This window comes from Mytilus edulis, chromosome 1, assembly GCF_963676685.1.
Source record: "Mytilus edulis chromosome 1, xbMytEdul2.2, whole genome shotgun sequence".
Taxonomy (NCBI): domain Eukaryota; kingdom Metazoa; phylum Mollusca; class Bivalvia; order Mytilida; family Mytilidae; genus Mytilus; species Mytilus edulis.
The window spans coordinates 118,338,554-118,354,285 of NC_092344.1; the positions used below are offsets into that span (position 1 = coordinate 118,338,554).

General features: G+C 33.0%; 2 protein-coding genes and 1 long non-coding RNA gene across 9 annotated transcripts in view; 1 reads left to right on the forward strand and 2 right to left on the reverse strand.

Moving 5' to 3' along the window:
* On the reverse strand, window positions 1-9,944 carry LOC139502824 (E3 ubiquitin-protein ligase RNF170-like). The gene is made up of 6 exons (XM_071292438.1): window positions 9,847-9,944; window positions 5,713-5,844; window positions 4,523-4,716; window positions 3,908-3,984; window positions 850-969; window positions 1-378 (listed from the first exon to the last, which is right to left on the reverse strand). Exons 2-6 carry the CDS (start codon window positions 5,829-5,831, stop codon window positions 103-105), a joined length of 786 nt encoding a protein of 261 aa, XP_071148539.1. The 5' UTR covers window positions 5,832-5,844; window positions 9,847-9,944; the 3' UTR covers window positions 1-102.
* The window catches only part of LOC139502829 (uncharacterized), an 81,756-nt gene that overhangs the window by 5,487 nt on the left and 60,537 nt on the right, over window positions 1-15,732 (reverse strand). The gene's annotated exons all lie outside the window — the stretch shown is intronic.
* LOC139502800 (protein Hook homolog 3-like) overlaps window positions 9,920-15,732 on the forward strand; it is a 25,436-nt gene continuing 19,623 nt past the window's right edge. For 6 of the 7 annotated variants that reach the window (XR_011658945.1, XR_011658946.1, XM_071292382.1 and 3 more), the window contains exons 1-7: window positions 9,920-10,047; window positions 11,410-11,495; window positions 12,073-12,145; window positions 12,749-12,799; window positions 14,520-14,571; window positions 14,733-14,881; window positions 15,254-15,310. Coding sequence is in view for 5 of the 7 variants with exons in the window: in XM_071292382.1 (XP_071148483.1) it covers window positions 10,009-10,047; window positions 11,410-11,495; window positions 12,073-12,145; window positions 12,749-12,799; window positions 14,520-14,571; window positions 14,733-14,881; window positions 15,254-15,310 (507 nt within the window). In the remaining 2 variants the exon portion in view is untranslated. The other variant, XM_071292428.1, reaches the window with a different exon arrangement.

Below are 15,732 nucleotides of genomic sequence, written 5' to 3' on the forward strand. Positions count from 1 at the left end.
TTATCTTGGTGGGCAATATTTTATAGGAAAATATTTTGCTTTACAAAAATACAGGATAAGAAAATAATAATTCTAGTTATCTCTCTTCCTTTGCAATTTTAGTTAGTTCACTCCAGCTGCTCTATTTTGAACAAACTGTCGATATATCAATGTCACATAAATAGCTAGCAATAAAATAATGAAGAAATCGTCAAGAAATCCTAAGACACCAAACACAGCTTCTGGTATTATGTCTAAAGGTGAAATAAAATAAAGTAAGGCAGCGAGAAAACACACAATCACACGTAAACGAAACATCCAAATTAATCCTCCAACCGTGAAAAATTCATTGTAAGTGTGTCTAAGTAATGTTGGAAGGTCTCTTATATAGTCCATCAACTGGAAATAGAATAGTAAATACATGTTATTCTTGGTATAGCTCTGATGTGAAGAGAGTTTATACATATACAGTAACATCATCAGCAACATTCATTTACTGTGATATTGGTTTTAAGAACATCAACTCTAAATATTTCATTTGTTGATTCTTTGATGGATTCAAACTTGTAGTCTTATTCACTAACCAATGATTTAGGCCAAATTAATAACTCTTTTTTTAAATAAATTTATTAGATGTCAGTTGTTTGGGTTCCCCCCCCCCCCCCCCCTTTTTATTAAAAGATATTAGTGATTGTTTTTTGTGATAGTTTTTTTTTTATATACCGTATATATAATCATATGCAAAACTTTTATCATGGGCTTTCATATTTGTTAATTGGTAGATGTTGTAAAGCGCTCAGGGTAATTTTAATATATAATGTGCTGTTATATATGAATAGTTAATGTATAATAATTATTAATTGAACTTACAGGTCGAGGAGCACCAGAAAATCGTCTATTATATTCATTAACTCGTGTTGATACATTTCTCTTTTCTTCTGTTTCGTTATTATTTTCTTCTGGCGTAAAATTCACCAACAGAAGTGTTACCTGTAAATATATCAAGTCATAAAATCCTCAAATATTCATGAATTTGACAACATAATTTGGGGAAAAAAAGGTATATTTAAGGGCTCATCTGCATCTGGTAATCATATGATGTGACGCATTATTGATAACAATTCTAATGATTTTATTTAATGCTTTCATACCTACAATTTGTCACATGTCTAACAGTAAGGTATATGAGCATGTGTCTAAACAAAGCAGTTAGAGTATATGCTTGTCCTTGACCTTTAGTGACGAACATGAAACGAGATTTTGAATGTCTTCTAACACAGTACTTTTTAAATTATATATTTACATACCATAACTGTTTTGAGTTATTATTCTTGGAGATTCGAAGGAATAAGAATGATTACTATAATACTACTGCCAGCAGAAAATAAGACAAGAACAATACAGTTTTGCTTAAATCTGTTTCATTTAGACTTTGTTAGATAGTTGTCTTATTGGCATTTATACTATAACTCCACATTTTATATCTAAAAAGTGGTTCAAAAATCTTAATTTTCAAAAAAAAGATCAGATGGTTCTGTTTGTAGTTTTATTTGGGTCTAAGCTTGCAAGGATCCCATATACCAAATATAATTATTCTATTTCTCATAATATATTAAGAGGGAAATTCACACACCAGTTTGTATCGGCAGTTCTGAACAATGGAGATGTGGTCAATCATACTAGACATATGATGGATTGAAACCTTATAACATAAGGCATCTGTATACAAGGTAAGAAGCATTTCAAAGTCTTCTATCCTCTGAAATATAAAGCCCTATACAAATTGTTTACACTGACAACACTGCCAGATAAGTATACATATGTATTCCATTCTGCAACTTTTGTCACAAACAAGACAAAGCCATGCAGAAAATAAAGTTTAACAATCACTCAATCAGTGACCATCAATTCTTTTAAGGTAGATATATATATATGGAAGTGTTTAACGACCTTGACTGGCTATACAGCCCTCACACGGTCAGCTCGGTGCCCGAGGACGTTTGGTTAGCTTTAACATATTTTGATACCGTGGGTCAGGAACAGGTAGTGGAGGTCGCAATATGTAGGCCGCCATCTTGGTTTTGGTGAGTTGTTTTTGGTTTGTTGACTATTTTGTTGTTTATTCTTCACTAACGGCTGCTTTCAGGGCCAGTTTGGTCAGCTTGGCAGCCCGCTAGCCTCGATGATGGAGTACTGGTAGATGATCTCGGACGTAGTTCGAAAGATGACAGGAAGCGTTATCAGGACCAAAGCCGTGAGGCAGTGAAACGTAGGTCTTATCACCCAACAGCCTAGGATACAGCCCTCGGACGTTAATCGGCATAACACTCCCCATGATACAATGGTTTTGGAGTGCATGTTAACGCAGGTACGCCAACTACTACGTCTATCTGTACGGCATGGATTGGTTTCTGTCATCTTAAGTAGTAAGTCGTTGATATCTAACTGTAAACCCTCATCGAAGATAGCGGGTAAAGGAGAGCTGGCCCAGCACGTCCGTTCAGCTGTAATGACTGAGACGTGACTGTGATGGTTGAATGAATGGATAAGGTAGATTCATGGTATACCGCCATCTTGCATTGTACAATCACAGTAAAAAATCGGTCTAGTTATTTACCTAATTCTGCAAATTTGGAGACAGATTTGCAATTTAAAGGTTAGACTGTTTAATAATAAAAAGAAAACTTGGTAATGTAATGTATTATTGAAAATATTTAAACAAATATCATTTTTTTTTCTTTTAGAATCATTTTCTTCAAATGAGCCATTTAAGGGAAGATAACTCTTTTAGTAAAAAATTTATACTGGACTGATAGAGAATTTTTTTCTTTTTACTTGTAGCATGAAAACAAGTTCGGTGGCACCATTTTTTCTTTTTATTTTCTTAAAATATATTACAAAACCTATCTTTTCACAATTTATTTCAAAATTCTATTTCATAAATATTTTTTTATGCACACAAATGTGTATTTCCATGAACAATCTAACCAAATTTAGGCAATTTTCAACGACTCATAGCTTGAAAAATCGCACGGTGACCAATACTTTTTATTATATTTTTGAAAAGAGCTTAGTAAAATCTTCATTTTGACTAAGTATAAGAAAATTCTGTCTCAAAAAATATTTATGATCTAACCCTGATTCTATAAGAAACACAGTCAAACAAACTACAATAAGAAGAGAAAGATCACTGAGGTATTTTTCACCTGAGGATTTTATGTGACAAAATGAGCTGCGTTGGATGGAAATCAACCTTTCAAAACAGACCAACACATGAAAACAGACCAACACATGAAAACAGACCAACACATAAAAACAGACCAACACACCAACACATGAAAACAGACCAACACATGAAAACAGACAACACATGAAAACAGACCAACACATGAAAACAGACCAACACATAAAAACAGACCAACACATGAAAACAGACCAACACATGAAAAGTTCATCTTTGATTTTGATTTGAATGTTCATAAATCTGACAATGAAAGTCTTACTCATATACATAGATACTTTGGTATAATATCGATTTCTATCCAGTCTTACTTATATACATGGATACTTCGGCCACTTGGATTACTATCCAAGGCTCAAATCAAGGAGATATAAGCTCATGAAAAGAGACAACCTTAAGTCTATAGATGAAATCATGAAAGCATTATGACAATTCAGCATTTTAAAAAAAGAATCATGAACCTTTAACCTTAAAGTGAAACCTTGAACTACATTCAGATCTTAATTTTATAGTAAGGAACCTTTATCTTTATAGGTAAGAAATTATTTGACCTTTACTAACTGAAAGTACAGAGAATAAGAGACTTTTTTTAAACTCATCCTTGTGTTTTAGCTGAATTAAAATTGAAATGGTGTAAAAAGTTTATCTAAGAGCCATGAGCCATTATGGAGTAAACTGATATTTTACCTGTTGTCTACAGACAGGACAAGCTATAGCTCCCAACCATCTACTACCATGCTGCCAATATGTTACTATACAAATACCTGAAAATAATAAAACAGTTTCTTACTAGTTATCGCTCCCAACCAACTACTATCTTGCTGCCAATTTGTAACTATAAAACATAAATTCTATTCTATACTGTACATTTGCTGTGTCAACAGCAGGTAACATAACTTTACATTTTTACCGTCGAACAGCAGTTTCACATAACTTAACATTTGTTCTGTCAACAGAAGTTTTACTCATTGTTTAAGGCCTTACGTTGACCTATAATTGTTAATGTCTGTGTCATTTGGTCTCTTGTGGAGAGTTGTCTCATTGGCAATCATACCACATTTTCTATTATGTTATATTTGTACTGTCAACTGCAGTTCACAAAATTGTACATTTGTACTGGCAACAGCCATTCCCATAACTGTACATTTTTACTGTCAACAGCAGTTCCCATAATTGAACATTTGTGCTGTCAAAAGCAGTTAACAAAACACATAGCTCTATATTTGTACTGTCAAAAGCAGGTCACATAACTGTAAATTTTTCCTATCAACAACAAAGCAGTTACTGGTAGCCTATTCTTACCACAGAAACAATGGCCACAATTTGTTTCTACGCCATACTCAGCATTATTTAGACAGATTGGACAGGTAGCACTCCCGTCATTGGCATTACGTCTGGGAAGTTGTTGTTGTGGATGATCATGTCCAATTACCTCCCTTGTAGCAGTGACACTGGCAGCACTGTCTGGATGGATCCTCAATAAACCTTGTCTTTGACTGAAAAAATTATACTTTATTAAATTGTTATATCTTAACTTTGAAATATGAACAGATGAGTTAATGTCTACCTTTGTTTTCAACTGTTGAAAAGTAGCTTTACTTTGGAGAAGACATTACTAAGTTGTAAAACTTGTGTCTTATCTGTTGTGTTTTTTTTTAGTTATGGTCCATAATATGTTTCTTCAATTATGCTTGATGTTTGCTTTATTTACAGTGGCAAATATCTCATCCATGTCAAGGATGAAAAAAGTGAACACTTTATATAATTGGTACATCCCCTGGCATTCTGTACAAGAGGCATCAGATTTAAGGTCCCAATCCTGAAATGACTTGCTGCACATTTATACTTCCCCATGGCCAAACCCCCTGGCATTCTGTACAAGAGGCATCAGATTTAAGGTCCCCATCCTGGAATGACTTGCCGCACATTTATACTTCCCCATGGCCAAACAAATGTCCCATTTAAGGTTTTACTAACTGTGAGAGTTCACCATAGGATTACAAAAATCATTACATATTTATATACCTTCAGTCAATCTTTTGCAAATATGATTTTTCTAGACATATATTTCTTTTGGCAATTATTTCACTCTTTCTTTAAAGTTACTTCCTTTAACTATATGTTTTTCCCGAAAGTTTAGATAAATGTGTCTTTTGGTTAACAATAAATTCGATCTTTTATATTAAGACCTTGGGTACTTCCCATGAAATTATTTTTATGCCTGCAACAGGTGCATTAAGTGTTACCTTGGACCCTCTTTCTGTCCATCCGTCCCATTTCAGTTTCACACTTTAACTTAAGTTTTCCTCATCAAAATTATGTTATTTTGTAAGTCAATATCTGTTCTATATACTGCATTTATTCATCAGAATTAAAACGCCTTAATTTGACAACTAAACCTCATCTTAATCTCAGCAGGTATGTAATTATTGGTAACGACATTGTGGTCACTCATCTTAATATCATCAGATACTTGACCAGTGGTCACTCACCTTAATCTGATCAGGTACATGACCAGTGGTACTATAAGGGCAAGAAGAACAATAAATGCATATATCAATTCATCACCAATGCCTTCTACCATTGTAGCTTTTCTAAAATATCCACCCATCAAAACTAGAAATCTAGGGGAAAAAAAGTAAAATATGTATAATGATTTCAAATAGTTCGTAGGTAAATGTAGAAGTTTATCAATGATTATAAATGATACATGCCTAGCTCAAGTGTTATTATTTCAGAGTCTCTCACACGTTCCTTAAGCTTTCTAATGTATTGGCAAAGTACAACTGGAAACACTGTTTGAAGTTTATTTCAAATTTAAACCTACATGCCATTTCTTAAACATTCACTGATAAAAACCTGACAATTTTCCCCTGTTCTTTCAGTAGTTGATAACATTTTAACCCTTTTGAGAGACGGGTTCTCGTCTCCTCCTGTAAGTATTCCCTTTGTTAAAGATATTTCAAAAATAATTGCTCAACACAGATTTCCAAACTGTTCCAGGACATTGCTGGTTAATATAATCCTAGCATATAAGTTCATAAAATTTTGGCAAGAATTGTACACATGAGAGAGCTTTTATAGGAAGCTTATCCGTGTTCTCATTGACCTAAACTCGGTGTTGTGTTAGTGTAATTCACACGTAAACTAAACACAATTACATCCCAATTGACAAAACTCAATGTTTACATGTAGCTTAAATCATGTTTTGTCTACATGCAGTCGATAGTCAATGTAGAACTTGTGTGGTTCAGTGTACGCAAAACAAGGTATTTAGAACATGCATTTTACCATGTATATTTAAAGAAGAAACTTTTTTTTTAATAAAATTGATATTTATAACAATTATTTATGTAGTTTTTTCACCGAATTATTTGTCTAACTCGATATATTAATTGGTTTGTTATATAAAAAAAAACTTTCAAGAAGCCTTATTAGGGAGCAACAATTTAACTACATGTGAGAAGGGGGTAATGGTTCTTATGTTTGACACAGAATTTTTTCAAGCATTGCATGAAAAAAATTTTTTTTTAGTTTTTCAAAGCTATCAATCAAATGATTTTGTTCAAAATATAACACCAGAAGGTATGGGGAAAATCTGGATTCAGAAATTGTTTTTCCTCATTGAACAGAATATTTTTTCATCAATTTTAGAATCAGAATATATTTTATGGAAGAAAAAAACCCTTTTTGTGCCGAGTATTTCCATGTCTCCTGCAAATGTTACTCAGATAAAGGTTTTCCTTAAACATCATTACATGATAAATCTGACATATGTATACACAACCCACATGTCAAACACAAGTTTGATAAAAGTGCTTAATATTTTTTAAAAATCTAATAAAAGAACAGAGTTCCAATGTCCCTCTGTTGCACATATTTTATCTATCCAATGTACATGGGCAATAAAACAAATTATAAATATCTTAGAGAAATGATGAACTGGTATTCAGAGCAAAAAAATTGTGATTTCTGTTTAAATCAATTTTTCCAAGGGGCATAAGTTTATCTGCCACCGTTATAGATCTTGTCAGAGATATTGCTGATATCAAACTAAAGTATAAGATTTATAACCAGGTACTCCGCAGGACACAGCTTTATACTACCGCAGAGGTCAAACACTGAACAGTTGGGTCAAGTATGGACACTACATTCAAGGTCTATACAGCTTTGAATTTTGATTGTGATCAAATTCTTGAAACAATATGAGTTTCTGATACACAAAACAAATGTCAAGATCTTACAAATCTATTATGCAATATTGTGCAATTAAAGATTTCTTCTTCAAACTTTTCAATAATTTGAGACATTTCTTTATAAATAATTTACAAGTAGTGTAAGAGAGGTAAATCAGAACATACCCAACATTGTATGTTAACTGTTTTTGAATTACCTCCCTTACACTGCTTTTAAATTACCTTAATTGTCCATTGACCAGAAAAACCTAGTTTTTCCCCTTTTTTGCCCCTAATTCCAAAACATTTTGAACCATAACCCCCCAAAGTCATTACTAACTATCCCTTTGTGGTATTGAAACTTGTGGTATAATTTCAGAGAGATTCATACACTTAAACACTAGTTATTGTTTGAAAACTACAAAAATGCTTATTTTGGGCCCCTTTTTGGCCCCTAATTTCTAAACTATTGGGACCATACCCCCAAAATCAATCCCATCCTTCCTTTAGTGGTATTGAACCTTCTGGTAAAAATTTATAGAGATCCATTCACTAAATCTAAAGTTATTGTCCAGAAAACCTATTTCCCCCTTTTTTTTGCCCCTAATTCCAAAACATTTTAAGCCATAACATCCCCCCCCCCCAAAGTCATTACTAACCATCCCTTCATGGTATGGAAACTTGTGGTATAATTTCAGAGAGATTCATACACTTAAACACTTGTTATTGTTTGAAAACTACAAAAATGCTTATTTTGGGCCCCTTTTTGGCCCCCAATTCCTTAACTATTGGAACCATAACCCCCAAAATCAATCCCAACCTTTCTTTAGTGGTGTTGAACCTTCTGGTAAAAATTCATAGAGATCCATTCACTAAATCTTAAGTGTATGTCTGGAAACTAAATGCTTCTTCAAATGACGCAGACGACGACATGATACCTTTATACGACGCAAAAACAGACCAGATAGACAGGGGAGACAGATGCTTGGTATTTTTATGTCCCTTCAAAGATGTGAGCAGGGGACAAAAAGTGGTCACACATTTCAACAAATTTGATTTCTTTACTCTGACCAGATGTAGCTGCAAATGAAACATTTCGAAAAATAAAACAACACTGTATTTATGCACATATTAAATGTCAGACTGAAGAAGTCAAGGGATAACTATATTTCTATACCAAGTGTCAACCTTCTTGGAAAAAGAATAGACAACTTTCGAGTTCGAAGAATTTCTGTCAAAAACTTTGGTTTTAGTGAACTACATTCAAGCATTTAGGGGCATCGTCCCTTCCGTTCCAATGTTGAGCGAGTGGATGGAAAACAAATACTATTATGCTATATTGTACGAATTAATCACACTGAATTCTCGTAATCAACAATCAGCACTGCTGTCATTAGGGAATTGTGATTAAGTACCTACAGAACAACCATAATTTCTTGTTTATCCTGCACACTGACAATCACGAAGACGCTTGGTGAACATTAATAGTGCTGTGATACAGGAGATCCCCTCTATCTGGTTAATGATGTCATAAAGGCGCGCATAATTGACAAGTTTTTTCTAGTGACGGACAAACTCGAAAGTGGTTTATTAGTAGTTTTAATTACACCTAATGTAAGAATCCTGGATTTTGATTGGTTGATAGCCAGTGTATTTTTCACCGATTTACTGTTATCAAATGAATATCGTTCATTTTTTAACGCCGTCGGGGTATATGCAAAAAGGATATGCCTTTTTTTACCCTCTCTGCTGTGGTATTTGCCAAAAAATACCAAATCTGACTGGACACTTGTAACGTCACGATCATCAATGCGTTTTTGAACTTTAACATTTGGTGTAATTAAACAGATATAGCATGTTCTTGAGGGGTATTTGTGAAAAATACAAGTCGAGAGAATGTTAAATTTTGCGAGCCGTAAGGTGAAATTCATTCTCAAGACTGGTATTTTTCGCAAATACCCCTCTTTAACACGATATATATGTTTAAAATACCACTACCTTCTGAACACTGATTCTTTAAAATTAATATAAAAATATATGTCATACAATTTGGATGTTGGAAAAATAGGTCCTAACCTCAGTCCTGTTGAATTGTCACAGAATAGAAGTTCCTTCATAATATAAGTTCCAAATGGAAAAAATATTCTGGAATATTATTTCCACAGGAATAAATATTACAGTAGATGGTCCTAACGGAATAAATAGTATAGAATATTTGTTCCAACAGGTACAGGTATTGTTTATAACAAAGTTTCCACTGGAACTTCTGTTAGGTGGAACAAATATACGTTGACAGAATAACCTGACCATTGAAATGAAATGAAACTTGACACTTCTGTCAGTTCTGACACTAACAGTGACACTGAACTTGATTACAACGTTTAAAAGAAACAAGTGGTTTGGAAGAACATGCTTAACTTTGTGTTGCGTTCAAAAAAATAATTTACAAACCTTAGAATTAATCGTCATTACTTAAAACCTGCATTAATCATCAATATTTTTATCGCAAGCAGAAGAAAAACAAAACGAAACCGGAAGCGGAAGTTACGAGTTGCAGCCCTTGGTTGAACTATTTACTGTTTTTGACAGAACTGGGGCGTAAAAAACAGGAAAATGAATCGTGAAGAAGTCTGCGATAGCTTAATTATTTGGGTATTTATTGATTTTGATGTACACGTTTGCGTGTGTTACACATAAACATTTCATGTGTTCATTAATTGTAACATAAAATCTAATATCAGATTCAACTATTCGCAAATCTGCCATTTTTTGTAAATTATAAAATTTCCACATGCATTATAATTTAATGCAAAGTGTTAGTGCCATGAAGTCAGGAGTGATAAAAATGCTCAAACTTAATTGGGACTCCCTGTAAGAGAATTTATCTATATACATGTATTTAACACCTTATTGCTATTTGTCCGCCTTAAATTATTTGACATCGCAAAGGTTCCCGTAAAATTTTGACATCAGCCACATCACAAATGAAAATATTTGACTCCACAATGGTAAAGTCATTGTTGTATGACATCAAAAGTTCAATCAGGCCGTATCGGGGGGTTAAGCAGAACAGATCTTCAAATATCAATAAAATGTATTAAAAAAGAATACTATTGCTTTCTAGTCCCTTATCACTATTTGGAAATCTGCAACCCTTGACACTAGAATCAACGACTTTTGAACAATTGACATCATACAACAACTCTTTTCCTTTATTGCATCAGATATTTTCTAGTATGACATCAACATTTTATGGCAGCCTTTGTGATGTCCAGTAATGGCGGACAGAAGTTGCCGCAAAATTTTGACTTCACAAAATAAAATGTCTGACGCCACAAAAGAAAAGTTATTTTTGTATGATGATAATAGTTCAAGTGTAGCAGATCCTGAAATAGCTAAAAGGTCTAAAGAAATATTTACACAATTGGGTATAAAGCTGAGCTGTGACTCAATATGGCCCTAGATCTGTCTGAAGAATCTTCTGATGACATCGCATGATTCACATCAAATGTGAAGAAAATGCTCCAACCTAAATGTGAATCCCTGTATTTAGCTGAACATTGTTTCTTATAAAAATCTAGTGATCCTTCATTTATAAAAGATTAATTGTGGGGGTTGACTTCAAAAACTGATTTATACTTTTCAAAGTAAAAAGAAAAATTACATCCATAGGTCACCTGAGATCCTTAAACATTAAGCAAAACCAAAACTTCATAGCAAGCTTTACAAGGTCCTAACAAACTTATAATAATAATATTCATTTGTAAGCCTTGTATTTTGTACTAGTTTTAAAAGAAGGTATACTATAAAAATGCAACTTGATTTTTTAGAAACATTGATTGAATGACCTTTTATTGTCTACAAATGTAATTATTGAATATACACTAAACAGTAATGAAAAGTTACATTCTTTCTTGTTGAAAATTTTATCAAACAAATGTAAACAATTCTACAGTGGAATATACAGTGATATTATTATACTGATATATATAAAATTCCTATTAATTATTTCAGATGCAGACATTTGAGGTAGAGGCATCATGTAATTCAGCAGGTGATCTGAGTGATGGTGTGGCTATGTCTCAAGTTCTTCATCAAATGTGAGTATTATTGTGATCTGATTAACGATGTGGCCATGAAGTTCCTTGTTCTTCCAAAAGCAATTACATGTATTTCATGAAAAAATGATGAATGTTGTCAGTAATGAAAGATGATCAAGTAAATGTAATGAATACCTTATGTCTCACAAATATTATAAAACATGAAATTTAAAAAAATGTTTTGTGATGGCTTTAAATTAATTACTAGATTTCTTTTGCAGAAAACTAAAATCAACAAAATGTAACTTTTGCTAAAACCACAAAAATTGATACCCACAAGTAAAAGTACTTTTACTGTTTTACAGTATTAAGAGGTGATACATACTTGTTATTGTGCAATATGTTTACTCATTTATACATCACAACAACCTTTTGTAGCAATGACATTTTTTCACATTATGTTTAAGGTAATTAATAATAAAGTAAAACATAATTGCAGAACATAAACTGAAAGGCAATTACATGTGAATGCTGTGGTTCAGACGTTATAGGATAAATGCACTATTCAATAATATATTAATTTAAAGGGGATGAATTTAGAAGATATACAATGTGAACAAAGATTTATTTTCTGTAGAGCACCACATTATTTCGATGAGAGCTGGTTGACAAAGATAAAACCTGATGTCTCAACAAACTGGAGGCTGAAGGTAAGTAAAAATGTACATGTATTTATAATAGATCAATACAAACTGGAGGCTGAAGGTACAAAATGTAAGTAAAAATGTACATGTATTTATAATAGATCAATACAAACTGGAGGCTGAGGGTAAGTAAAAATGTACATGTATTTATAATAGATCAATACAAACTGGAGGCTGAAGGTAAGTAAAAATGTGCATGTATTTATAATAGATCAATACAAACTGGAGGCTGAAGGTAAGTAAAAATGTACATGTATTTATAATCGATCAATACATCTGAAACGTGGACATAGATATAAGAAGACATGGTATGAGTGTCAATGTGACAACTCTCCATCCAATCACAATTTGTGAAAGTAAACCTTTATAGGTCAAAGTACGGCTTTCAACATGGAGTCTCGGCTCACACTGAACAGCAAGCTTTTAAAGGGCATAAAAAATGACTAGTGTAAAACCATTCAAACATGAAATAATACATGTTTTTAAAAATTATTCACTTGAAGAAGCATATAATAATTCTGAGACTTATCCTTTTGCAGTTAGTGAAAAAAATAAGTTCATGTGTAGATAGGAATTACAAGTGAGAACTTTGTATATTTTTTATTTTAGGTCAGTAACCTTAAGAAGATCCTTAAAGGAATTTTAGAGTTCAATGTGGAGGTGAGTTTAATTGTAGATTTAAAAATTTCTGGACGTCATTTTTAATTGAAACTTTTAAATGTGAGAAAACAGATACATCTCTAGATTCAGACAATACACGTATGTCAAAGATTAAGGATTTTTCCACTTTAAGTTTGCAGAAGAAGCTGTGTGTTCCTCTATAAGAATGAAGAATTCCTACTCTGTTTCTCTTTGCTTACCAGTAAATTTTTGTCGAGCCTGCAACTTTTGTTGCAGAAAGCTCGACATAGGGATAGTGATCCGGCGGCGGTGTTAGCTCACTTCTTAAAAGCTATATATTTTAGAAGGTGATAGACTTGGATGCTTCATATTTTGTATACAGATGCCTCATGTTACGAAGTTTCCATCAGTCACATGTCCATTGTCCTTGACCTCATTTTCATGGTTCAGTGACCACTTGAAAAAAAAGTTCAGATTTTTTGTAATGTTAAATTCTCTCTTACTGTAAGTAATAGGATAACTATATTTAGTATGTGCGTACCATGCAAGGTCCTCATGCCCGTCAGACAGTTTTCACTTGACCTCGACCTCATTTCATAGATCAGTGAACAAGGTTAAGTTTTGGTGGTCAAGTCCATATCTCAGATACTATAAGCAATAGGTCTAGTATATTCGGTGTATGGAAGGACTGTAAGGTGTACATGTCCAACTGGCAGGTGTCATCTGACCTTGACCTCATTTTCATGGTTCAGTAGTTATAGTTAAGTTTTTGTGTTTTGGTCTGTTTTTCTCATACTTTATGCAATAGGTTTACTATATTTGTTGTATGGAATGATTTTAAGGTGTACATGTCTAGCGGGCAGATATCATCTGACCTTGACCTCATTTTCATGGTTCAGTGGTCAAAGTTAAGTTTTTGAGTTTTGGTCTTTTTATCTAATACTATATGTCATAGGTCAACTATATTTGGTGTAGGAAAATATTTTATGATCTATATGTCAGTCGTGCAGGTTTTATTTGACCTTGACCTGGTTTTCACGGTTCATTGCTCAGTGTTAAGTTTTTGTGTTTTGGTCTATTTTCTTAAACTATAAGCAATAGGTCAACTATATTTGTTGTATGGAAGCATTGTTAGCTGTACATGTCTGCCTGGCATATGGTTCAACTTACCTTGACCTCATTTTTATGGTTCATGTTGAGTTTATGTGACAGTCCTAATAAAGCTTTATATTTAGGAGTATCAACATAATATCAATGATTAGTAAAGAAGGCGAGACATTTCAGTGTGTACACTCTTGTTATATAAAATATGAGCAATTGCAGTGCAATGTTTTAAGAAATCTTCTTTCCCCCGATTTTCACAGTCCTCTGAACATAGAAAATGATAGTGTGGATGGGCCATCCGTGTACTGGGGACACATTCTTGTTTAGATAATGTTTTAATGTTGTATGCCTACTTGCTGAGCAAACATTACACAAGTAGGATAAATGAATATAAAACATTGAGTGATAAAAAAATGTTATAGCATATTTGAAAAATACCTATATTGTCTAAATACTCAGAGGGTCTGACCTTGATAACCAAATATACTCATATGTTCATAACCATATCATATGGTGCAGAAAATATGAATAAATCATAAGTTTGATAATTTGATCATTATTACTGCTGCAAAGTTTAGTATAGTTTCAGTTTTCCCTTTAAATAATAGAAAGAATGGATATATGATAACTATGAATGTAATAATATATTTTCTAGATACTTGGAATAGAGATCCAGGATTTCCAGATGCCTAATGTTAATGATATTGGTAAGTTGATTTTTTTAACCATATATGTAATGACAACAATATAAAAAAAATAGATTCTTTTGACAAAAAGTATTCTTCACAAAATTGTCATATCTCTCCACTCTACATGTTAATGTTTTACTAACAAGTTTATAGTCAACTAAGATGTTACTTTATTTCAGGTGAACACTGTAACACGTCAGAGCTGTCACGCTTGTTACAGTTGATACTGGGGTGTGCAGTAAACTGTGCTGACAAACAAGAATATATACAGAGAATAATGTCCATGGAGGTCTCTGTCCAACAGGTTGTAATGAATGCCATTCAAGAGGTAGGTTTTACTCAAAATAATGTATTCAAAGATTATCAATCTGTTTTGGCTATTACGTCATTGATGTTAACATTGACAACAGTTTGCCCTTAGTTTCTTACAATAATTTTCTATATCAAGCTAGTAGCATGATGCTAAAATATATCACCAAAAAAAAATCATAGGAAAAATACCCAACAAGAAATAAATAGTATTTTGTACAAAGTGTAATTCTCAATAAGGGTAAATTTTCTTTAAGAAAACCTTTTGTAGCCAGTTTATATAAGTCTACTGTGAATTTGATACTACAAGTATATAAAATATGTCATAGATATTGTTTTAGAATTTATTTTACAATCTCAATTTATTATTTTATTATTTTTGTTAATTCAGCTGATGATGAAAGAAGTGTCAACCAATGGAGATGGGGATTCTGAAATGGCTGATCAGGTAAGTTCATTCATTAGAGAGGGTGATTCTAAAATGGCTGATCAGGTGAGTCCATTCATTAGAGAGGGTGATTCTAAAATGACTGATCAGGTGAGTCCATTCAAAAGAGATGGGAATTCTGAAATGACTAATCAGGTGAGTCCATTCATAAGAGATGGGAATTTTAAAATGGCTGATCAGGTGAGTCCATTCATTAGAGAGGGTGATTCTAAAATGACTGATCAGGTGAGTCCATTCATAAGAGATGGGAATTCTGAAATGACTGATCAGGTGAGTCCATTCATAAGAGATGGGAATTCTAAAATGGCTGATCAGGTAAGTTCATTCTCTAGAGAGGGTGATTCTAAAATGGCTGATCAGGTGAGTTCATTTTTTAAAGAGGGTGATTCTGAAATGGCTGATCAGGTAAGTCCACAGAAAAC

Excerpts from the sequence above, each read along its gene's own strand:
- LOC139502824 (XM_071292438.1), bottom strand. The coding sequence starts at position 5,831 with ATGGGTGGATATTTTAGAAAAGCTACAATGGTAGAAGGCATTGGTGAT. Across the intron at positions 3,985-4,522 it reads TTGTGGCCATTGTTTCTGTG|GTATTTGTATAGTAACATAT; the intron begins GTAAGAATAGGC and ends TATTATTTTCAG. Across the intron at positions 379-849 it reads TTTCTGGTGCTCCTCGACCT|TTGATGGACTATATAAGAGA; the intron begins GTAAGTTCAATT and ends TTCTATTTCCAG.